The sequence below is a fragment of the Ovis canadensis genome, chromosome 23, assembly GCF_042477335.2.
Source record: "Ovis canadensis isolate MfBH-ARS-UI-01 breed Bighorn chromosome 23, ARS-UI_OviCan_v2, whole genome shotgun sequence".
Taxonomy (NCBI): domain Eukaryota; kingdom Metazoa; phylum Chordata; class Mammalia; order Artiodactyla; family Bovidae; genus Ovis; species Ovis canadensis.
The window spans coordinates 75,412,430-75,422,817 of record NC_091267.1 but is presented as its reverse complement, the minus strand read 5'-3'; the positions used below and the strand labels follow the sequence as shown (position 1 = coordinate 75,422,817).

The 10,388-nt window shown below is 45.3% G+C and overlaps 1 protein-coding gene across 1 annotated transcript; it reads left to right on the top strand.

The window, feature by feature from the left end:
- The first annotated feature begins 429 nt into the window (after positions 1-429).
- On the top strand, positions 430-7,829 carry LOC138428545 (serpin B4-like). The gene is made up of 8 exons (XM_069569350.1): positions 430-614; positions 1,632-1,821; positions 2,405-2,461; positions 3,742-3,870; positions 4,172-4,289; positions 5,627-5,769; positions 6,064-6,219; positions 6,882-7,829. The coding sequence occupies exons 2-8, from the start codon at positions 1,657-1,659 to the stop codon at positions 7,287-7,289; spliced, it is 1,176 nt and encodes a 391-aa protein (XP_069425451.1). The 5' UTR covers positions 430-614; positions 1,632-1,656; the 3' UTR covers positions 7,290-7,829.
- The last annotated feature ends 2,559 nt before the right edge of the window (positions 7,830-10,388 follow it).

Here is a 10,388-nt window from a genome sequence, read left to right as displayed (position 1 = left end):
GGGGTCACGGGGAGGACAGCGCCAGGGTCCAGCCTCGAGGGGAGGCAAAACATACCTGGTCTCCGCCTACAGCTGACACAATTTGCAGTCTCTCTTCTACTGAGACGCTGAGCTATTTTCCCGGGCACACAGAATATTTTTAAAGAAACAAGCCTTTGCAGAACTTGAAAAGTGTCAGCTTTTCAGTTGCTTGTGTTAGAAGTGGTCTTAAATACGAGTCAACATGTATTAACAAGAGAAGATTTTTAAGGGTGGTTATTTCTGGCCGGGCCCAGTTCCTCAGGGCACGTGAAGCAGTTGGGCCATGAGTGCACTGGCTCTGGTCTCGGAAAGGCACGCACCTGCGTTTCATATGAGCCGCAGATGGCAGGCCGCAGTTTCTTCTGCGGAAGGAAAGGACCTACAGGAGTTGGTCAGTAATCTTGTCTTGACTCATAAAGACTTCTTCCTCATGAAGTTGACAATAACTGGTGAAGAAATCAGAAGTTGATCTTGAAATCCCAGCTGCCTTGAGGCACGGGAGGCGGCTGGTAGAGGTATATATTCAGGGCTGAGCGCGCCCGGCACACAGACGTGCAGGCTGCCTGCCACCTCTGCTTCCTCCAGGAACATAGGTAAGTGCTTCCAGCAGCTCTGAGTTACTCAGGAATCCTTTCTGAAAGTAATAATGAACGTGATGTTTTATTGTGCATGTGTTAAATATTTCATTTGGTATGATGGTATTTTACGTATTCTGCCACAGTAAAAGAACTGTTTCTCCTGATTTAGTCCACAGGTAATTTACTTATTTCTAAAAGAAAACCCACGCTCCTTCGGGAGCACGCGTATCAGGGGTAGGCTGTCCAGCATCCACAGATCCGTCTAGTAAGGCACGGAGGTACCTGATGGGAGATGGCTGGATGTTACCACATCAGTTTTGCCTTAGAATCTGTTATAAACTCACTGGGAAAGAACTGGAGGTTGGGAAAAATTGAAAGGAAAAAGAAAAGGGGGTAGCGGTGGATGGGATGGTCACACAGTATCACGGACACAATGAATATGAATTTGAACAAACTCTGGGAGGTAGTGGAGGACAGAGGAGCGTGTCCATGGAGTGCGAAGAATTGGACACTACTTAGCAACTGAACAACAGCAACAAAACGTCTGTTATAAAGCAGTTTTTACCCACTCTTGTACAGTCAGTTAGGAAGAAACAGTAAAGATGCTCTATTACTTTATAGAAATTTTCTTTAAATACTAATTTCAATAGTCGTCTAATTATGAGATGGATGCAGGTACATCTCCTAATTATGAAATGTATAACATGAAGTTTCTATTATATTTAAGAACAGTTTCTATGAATAAGGCTTCCCGGGCGGCACTGGTGGTAAAGACCAAGCCTCCCAATCCAGGAGCTGTAAGAGATGCGGGTTCAGTCCCTGGGTGGGGAAGATCCCCTGGAGGAAGGCATAAAAGCCCACTCCAGTATTCCTACTTTCAGAAGTCTTCTAATTACTAAATGTATACAAAGGAAAAATCTTAGTTGCCAGAAATCCACAACCCACACATAAGGCATTTCTTTCAGAAATTCTCATTACAGACTAGCCTTCCTTCACTAGAGTGATGATAAAATGCATCTGATGCTCTTCCAGGACTTCCAGACCACATCCGGCCACCATGAGTTCCCTCGGTGAAGCAATCATCCACCTTGCAATCGATCTGTTCCACCAGATCAGACAATCAAAGAAGGAAAACATCTTCCTGTCCCCTTTCAGTATCTCGTCAGCCTTAGCCATGACTTACTTAGGGGCCCGAGAAAACACCGCATCCGAAATGGAGAAGGTAGGTGCCGCTGCCTTTCCGTCACAGGTCTGCACGGCTTGTCTGCTGGCTGGTGTGCAGATGACCACAGGTCTGCCTGTCCCCGGTCCCACGGGAAGCTCGAGCAGCCCCACGACTTGGTGGGCACAGAGGGGGGCACGCACTCTCTCGCAGGGCTCCCCCCTGCTCCTGTGCCTGGTCTTCCTCTGGGGGCTGGGATGAACCCCTACAATTGCAGAGGTGAGGCTTTAATGGAAGAGTTCACTGGAAGTGAGGCGCTGACTAAGATCCACGGGCGACATCTTTTCACGTTTCCTCAAAGATGAAACAAAAATTTGACATGATTCTTTAAGGTGGACAGCAATCAAGCAGCTTTGTGTTTTCCACACACAGACTGTGTTTTTTAAGAAGCAAGTGTTTGCACTGAATATTCCTTTCTTCTGTTCTTTGTTCCCTATGGTTTGGGATTTTTTGCTTGGTTTGGTACTTGGTTTGCATTTTCTTTCCTTTCTTCTTCCTGACTTTTTTCTTTCTTGTTTATCGACTGTGATGCACACAGATGTATAGGGTGACACTTCTCTGCCCCACTATCTGTCTCCTCCAGGTACTTCACTTCAGTAAAATCACAGAGAACGCAAGAGGAGGAGCCGCAAAAGATCGCGTGAGTCACAGCGCACCGGACTTGGAGGATCAAGTGTCCAAGAGGGTCATAGTTTAAACTGGGAATGTCAGACAAAGTGGGGAAGCCCATTGTTAGGGGATCTTAAGTGAAACCATGGACAGGGGTGTCGCTCATTTCACGTCACATGTGTGCTTCACCTCCTTGTTATCCTGAGAGGAGAGTAGCGTCTGCTTCACGGTAAGGGCTCTGAAACCAAAGGGGCTTCAGATTGAGCTCTGTTGTTGAGGAATGACAAATGTGGAAAACACAGCTGCTCTGAGCCGCAGTGACTTCACCCCGATTAACTGGGGACAATAGAATGTCTGCTGCAATACGTGCAAATCCTCGTGAGGAAGAACAGCAGTGCCGGGAAAATGAAAACTCTGACGTGTATTATGTATTTTATTATTGTTATTAGAGCAAAATAATAATTATAGATTTAGAACATATTTCAAACATTGGATAGTATTAGTTAACTAATATTAATATTGTCACTGGATAATATTAAATCATGATGTTATTTCATATTATTAAGACCAATAGGTAGGCATCAAAATATATTATGGAAAGTGATTAACTGAGAGCTATTGTTTATAGACTAGTCCAAAACTCTTAGGTAGCAAGTTTAAGGTTCTGGATTGAGACAGGCCTGAGTTGAAAACCTGGCTCTGTCTCCTTGGAGAAGCTACTTAGCTCTCTGCACTCTCCTGTTATCATGTGAATGCAAGTAAAGGCTCAGAGGTGCTGGTGCGCAGCTGCGAGCTGTGTCCCAGTCACACACGGCTCCTACCCTGAGAAGTGTGGCCATCGGAATGAAGAGCCATAGGTCAGAGTCAACAGGTCTTAGAAGACAGCCCCACCAGGAGTAACACAGGGCTTCACGTCATAGCCTAGGACAATATGCAGATTTCGCTTCCTCACACGGTTGATGACTGTTAGAGACGCACAGTGCTCTGGCCCTCGAGAAGCCTAAGCTCAGCTGAGACGTTGACCCTGACCATTGCAGACAGCTAAGACATAACGCAGCTGAGGAGCGGTGCTGCGTGGGCAGTTCAGAAGAGAAAAGAGTGGACCGTGTTTGAGCAGGGAGAAAGAATTGCCTGGAAGACTGACTATAAACATTAGGAAGGCTATATCCAGTAAACACACCAATTAGGGGAAGTAGCAACAACCATCATCCCCGGGGATACCTCCCTCTAGACAGGGACCCAACAGACCCCTGGGGGTGTAGAGTTCACACTGACAGAGAATCCAGTGAGCTCACTTTTTGGTGTTTGAAGGTTGAAAAGCCAGGAAGTGTTCATCATCACTTTCAAAAGCTTCTGACGGAATTAAAGAAATCCACTGATGCCTATGAGCTGAGTGTCGCCAACAGGCTCTATGGAGAAAAGGAGTTTCCGTTTCTCCAGGTGAGTTTCCTGGTCTATCAGGTCCCGGGTCCTCGGGCCCCAGCTCCTAATGGAGGGGGAGGGGTGCAGAGGAGCCTGGGAACCCGCACGGGGGCATTACCCCCAGGGGCCGGGCTCCCCAGCCACAACCCCACCCGCTGGAGTGTCCAGAGGCTGATAGCACACCAGTGAGGCGGGGCTGGGCATGGGCTTGTGAACTCTGCTTGATCAGGATTTAAGACATTGCATTTAATTTGGGAATCCCGACATGGTTACTGATAAATCACTTTTCATTCCTGCTTTCTTCCTGCTCATGTCACAGGAATACATGGATAATGTTAAGAAATACTACCTGGCCAGTGTGGAATCTGCTGATTTTAAAAATGCTGCAGAGGAAAGTCGAAAGATGATTAACTCCTGGGTGGAGAGCCAAACCAATGGTAGGTTATGAGTCACTCATTTAAAGTCACCACTGAGTCCCCGCTGTGTGTGAACACAGTGTGGACCCTGCCCAGGCTTCCAGGAGCAGGGGTGAGACGAGATCAAGGAGGGTGGGGAGTCCTGCAGGGGGCGGACGGTCCACGTCAGTGCAGAGAGACCCGGGCGGGGATGCTCCCAGGACCAGCCCCCTGCAGGCACAGCTGAGTCTGGAAGACAGTGTCTTGTGGATCCCAAGTCTCTGCTCAGACTTAAGGTTGATTCATAAATTTTTCTTTCAATTAAAAGCCTAACTTCTGGATTATAATCCCTAAGAGAAAATATGAAGAGTCCACTTTTGCTTTCTTAACTGGGAAACAAACTGCTCTCCTTTAAACCATCCTTCTTGCAGAAATGACCCCCTGCAGGAAAAGGTGCCTGGCCCACGTCCCCCTCCCACAGGATTGTCATAGGTGTCCTCCCCACCCAGGGAGGGGGCTGGACAACGTCCCCATCCCGTGAACCGTATCCTACCTCCTTTCCGAAATATAGGCTCAACCTACAGCAACTCAGTGTGCAGAATGAAGACAGGGAATGGAAACAAGAGACAGAGCTACTGAGGGAGCAGGGAGGGAGGAGAGGGAAGGAAGGCAACTGGCCAGTAAAGGTCAGCGGAAGTCAGTTCTTCAGAATCGACGACCTGTTCATCAGTTCCGATGAACAAGGTATTGTCAGAATCGATGACCCAGAATTCTTGGGTCAGGAAGAGCCCCTGGAGGAGGGCACGGCAACCCACTCCAGTATTCTTGCCTAGAGAGTCCCATGGACAGAGGAGCCTGGTGGGCTGCCATCCGTGGGCTCACAGACTGAAGAGGCTTAGCACAGCTGCTGCTGCTGTTGCTGCTGCTGCTGCTGCTAAGTCGCTTCAGTCGTGTCCGACTCTGTGCAACCCCATAGACGGCAGCCCACCAGGCTCCCCCATCCCTGGGATTCTCTAGGCAAGAACACTGGAGTGGGGTGCCATTGCCTTCTGCTAGCACAGCATGGCATCTTAAATATCATAGAGATATCACGGCATCTTAAATATCAGAAATCAGTGCATCAGGGTTCCTTGTGACATGACTGCGGCCCCCACACACACACTGAACGCCTTCCCAGGCAGGAGCAGGGGCGTCTCCGTGAGGGCGGCTCCATGAGGCCGGGGCCATGAGCAAAGCCTCACCTGGTGAACCGCTGGGCATGGGGTCCCTCACGGGCTAACTTGTGCGAATACTTAATCATCACTTGCAACTTTCAAAGCATCTGACAGACAAGCCACTCGTGCCTTTCACGACAGACCTTTGGTTTTCTGTCTTTGCAGAAAGAATCAAGGGTCTGTTTCCCAAAGACTCTCTCGACAGCACCACTGTTCTGGTTCTGGTGAACGCCGTCTATTTCAAAGGGCAGTGGAACCAGAAATTTCAGGAAGAAAGTACTGCGGAGGAAAAGTTTTGGCTGAACAAGGTATTGTCTGTAATTTATGTATGTAACAAAGAGTAGTTACACATGCACTGTGAAATTTAAATGCATAGTAATTAATATATAACTGCATATAGAAGATAGAATTTGTCAAGGCTTATTGTCTTGTCGTTTTTTTAAACTTTATTTACTCGGGATTCCTTGAAGAAACTCTTATCTCTAAGACACAAATTTACCAGATCATCTCTTAGGAGGCTGAGTTTGGTATCTCAATAATATTATCTTTTTTTCTGGACTAATGCTCACTTGGCATTTTTTTTGCACATGAATTTATTGCAGGATACAAGCAAACCTGTGCAGATGATGAAACAAACCGATAGCTTCAATTTCGTGTCACTGGAGGATGTGCAAGCCAAGATCCTGGAAATCCCATACAAAGGCGAAGAGCTAAGCATGATGGTTCTGCTGCCCAATAAAGTAGACGGTCTGCAGAAGGTAAAACCTGGTATTCACAGTGCTCATGCCATTGTTTAAATTTCCAGTGATGCCGTGCTTGTGCGGGCTGCTCATAGACTGGCTGGCAGCATAGAACAAAAAAAAAAAAATCAATATCTTAAATATCAGTGGCTCAATAGTTAAGAATCCGCCTACAGTGTGTGAGCCACAGGAGACATGGGTTCAATCCCTGGGTCAGGAAGATCCCCTGGAGGAGGAAATGACAACCCACTCCAGTGTTTCTGCCTGGGAAATCCCATGGACAGAGGAGCCTGGAGGGATACAGACCATGGGGTCACAAAAAGAGTCAGACGTGACTTTCACATGAAACAAATGTTGTTTCATTAATGTGTGCATATTTATACACACGCACATATATATACATATACATTAGAATAGACATTTCTATACATGCATATTTGTGTCTACATACATACATACATGAAAATAGCAAAGCTATAAATATATAAAAACATTTATTTGATCTATGATATATATTCAGGACTGTTATTTTTTCCTCCTCAGAGAAAATCTAATAAACTGAGTCTCCTGTGTTCATGTTTACTGTTAAAATAAAGGTTTTCCAGACATTTCAATCCGAGGTTAGGTGGGCCCCATGACCGCTGAGAATCCTGACAGTTGTTCCTTTTCCACTGTTCCAGCTTGAAGACCAGCTCACTGCTGAGAAGCTAATAGCGTGGACGAGCCCACAGAATATGGGGAAGAGACAAGTGCATTTATACCTGCCTCGGTTTAAAGTGGAAGAGAGCTACGACCTCGTGCCCACACTGCAAGCCCTGGGGATGGTGGACGCCTTCCGTGATGAGGTGGCCGACTTCTCGGGCATGACCAGGAAATATGATCTGGTGGTATCAAAGGTCTTCCACAAGTCCTTTGTGGAGGTGACCGAGGAGGGCACGGAGGCCGCGGCTGCTACCGGTGTGGGTGTCAGTGTTGTCACGTCACTACCGTTTCACGAGAGTTTCCGCTGTGATCACCCTTTCCTGTTCCTCATCAAGCACATCAAGACCAACAGCATCCTCTTCTGCGGCCGAGTCTCTTCCCCTTAGACGGCCTTGGCCAGCGGCCACACTCGGGGCATTCAGAGAGCTGTTCCCGGAGCGCGAAGCTGGTGTAACAGGTTCCCTTGGATCCATTCTCCTTTCCAAGCTCACGGTCACCACTGAGCGTGCACTGGTGGAAGTATGCATACGACGCCTGTCTCTCTCTCTCCTACAAACAAATGTAAACTGACTCTCTCTCTCCATGGTAACTCCTCTCTGCACAAAATGTTCAACATATTTTAAGAGATTAGCTGATTCATGTCAATGTATGGCAAAAACCACCACAATATTGCAAACTACTTAGCCTCCAATTAAAATTAATTAATAAAAAAGATTATTTCTATACTTATCTTCTACTGAGCTTGAAATATCATAGCTCTTATTCAAAAATTACAGGTCCTAAATTATATATACTACAAGTCATATATACTCTTCACCTAGGCACTCACATTTCTTTGAATTTAGCTGGTATGTGGGACACTTACACGTCTAAAGGTTTGATTTTGTGAAATACATTATCAATAAAACAATGATTTATTCATGTCACTCATTGCTTTTCCTTTTTTCTTATAAACAAAGTGCAAGTGAACTACCACACATAGAAAAGATAATTTAGAAAGATATTATCATATATAAAAATTCAAAGTAGTAGAACATGATGAAGTTGAAGAGGTGGACTGTTACCAGAACGTGAAAGGCTTTATAACCCACGTTAAGAACTTAAATGAGTCCAGAACTCAGAGATGGGATAAGAACTGAATCTCTAAACAGGTAAGGCAGACAATACCGATAATAGACAGGTAATAGAGTTACTGAGAGAACTATGGTAATCATTGCTGAAGGCAAAAATGGGATCAGACTGGGGGAGTATATAGTAAGAAGAAGGGCAGGCCTACACATGACCCTGAAATACACAAATACTTAAATGTCAAGTATCAACAGTTTCTATTTCCTAAAACATAGCTCTCCTTAGGGCAGGAGGAATCTTTTGGAGCTAACAGACACGTTGGAGTGATGGTTTCACAAATGTATTCTCATCTCAAAACTCATGAAGTTGTATACGTTAAACGTGTACAGCGCTTTCTACATCAGTCATACATCAATAAGGTTATTTTTTAATGGAACATAGCGAAAATCAATATTTTATGTGGTTTAAAAAATGAAAATAAAGGTAATAGAGTTTAATAAAGAATCTCATGTTCATACAAACTACCTCTCCCCAGGATACCACCTGGTCCCCATTGGGTGGGCCAAAGCTAAAAAGACTGTTCAAACCCCATGTGGAGAGAACGTGAATCAGTCAGAACTCTCCCATATATCTGGTAGGGAAACAAAAGCTGCAACCACTTTGGAAACCAGTCTTGTAATTTTAATTTTTCCATCTTTATTAAGATATAATTGACCCGTAACACTGAGCAAGAAGAAGGTGGACCACGTGTGGATCTGACCCACTTATTTCCTGCCAAGTGATCACCATCCCAGCTCACACTGATGCCTCCGCCACATCACATCGTTACCATTTCTTTGTGAGCTGTTTTGTTCAAGAGGAGCGGTCTCCTTCTTGATCTCTTTGGGGGACAGGAGGCTAGGGTGTCCTAACACTGCTGTCTGGGTGACGTTCCTCCAGAAAACTCTAAAATCTCCATGGTTGAGCAATGTCCTTCTAGAGAAAGTCTTTCTCAAGTGTGCAAGATGCTCATGTTGGCACTTTCTTGTAAAGTCAAATGTATACTGACCAGACAATCTAGTAATTCCATGGCTTGATTTTACCCAAGAGATGTGAATACAACCGCCACAAAAGGACTAGCGTACAGATGTCCACTGAAGTTCTGTTCACACTGGCTGACAAGCTGGCAAAGCCTCAAACTTTTATCGGAACTTTTATAGAAACAAAAGAACAGAAATCTCTGATTCCTATGGCAACATAGATAAAACTCTACACACTACACTGTGCGAAAGAAACAGTTGAGCAGAAAGAGTGCATGTTATCTCATTTCGCCCATGTGCCAGTCTTTTAAAGGAATAAATGTACTTACATCTCAATACAAAAGAGACCTTTGAAACACCTAGAGCAATATGATCATGGGAAATAAAAACACCAAAAAAAGATAAACACTCACTAAACATGAAAGCTAATATTTTATCAATATCGTCTGTTAGTGAGATGAATCAGAGCTTAATTAGGGCTTCCCTGGAAGTTCAGACGGGGAAGAATCTGCCCGCAATGCGGGGGCCTTGGGATGGATCCCTGGATGGAGAAGAGTCCCTGGAGCAGGGAATGGCACCCACTCCAATCTCCTTGCCTGAGAAATGTCATGGACAGAGAAGCCTGGCAGCCTACGGTCCATGGGGCTGCAAGTCAGACACGACTGAGCAACTAACACTTTCAAAGCATAATTTCTCTGTGCTTTTTCATTTAAGGTAAAGATGTATACTCCTAAACACTTACTTGTTCTGCATCTAACATAGAATATTGAACTTTGTTAATAGCAGTTTTTAAAATAACATTTTTTAACACTTTTTATTTTGTACTGTGGTATAACCAATAAACAATGTTGTGATAGATTCAGGTGAACAGTGAAGGGACTCAGCCACACACATGTTTCCATTCTCCCCCAAACTCCCCTCCCATCCAGGCTGCCGGGCAACAGTGAGCAGAGGCTCTGAGCCATCAAGTGACAGTCAGCTGTTTTTCCATTTTAGATGCGGCAGTGTGTACCTCTCTCCCAAACTCTCTGACTATCCCTCCCCACACCTTCCCGCCTGGGGCCATAGGTTCGTTCTCTGAGTCTGTTTCTGTTCTGTAAATAAGTTGATTTGTGTTGTCTCTTAGGTTCTGCATATGAGATGTTACACAATATTTCTCCTCCTTTGTCTGACTTACTTCACCCAATGCGATAATCTCTAGGTCCATTCATGTGGCTGCTAATGGCATGATTTCATTCTTTTTAAGAATCATTAAACGTTTCTAGAGATACACTAAATGAAGGTTTGGAGAAGGAAACGGCAGCCCACTTCAGTGTTCTTACCTGGAGAATCCCATGGACAGAAGAGCCTGGCGGGCTGCAGTCCGCAGGGTCACAAGAGTCAGACAGAACTTACTGA

What these genes read in the sequence shown, in the direction of transcription:
- LOC138428545 (XM_069569350.1), top strand. Translation starts at nt 1,657, where the DNA reads ATGAGTTCCCTCGGTGAAGCAATCATCCACCTTGCAATCGATCTGTTC. An exon ending in GAGGAGCCGCAAAAGATCGC is followed by an intron (nt 2,462 to 3,741) that starts GTGAGTCACAGC and finishes TGGTGTTTGAAG; the next exon opens with GTTGAAAAGCCAGGAAGTGT. An exon ending in AAGTAGACGGTCTGCAGAAG is followed by an intron (nt 6,220 to 6,881) that starts GTAAAACCTGGT and finishes CCACTGTTCCAG; the next exon opens with CTTGAAGACCAGCTCACTGC.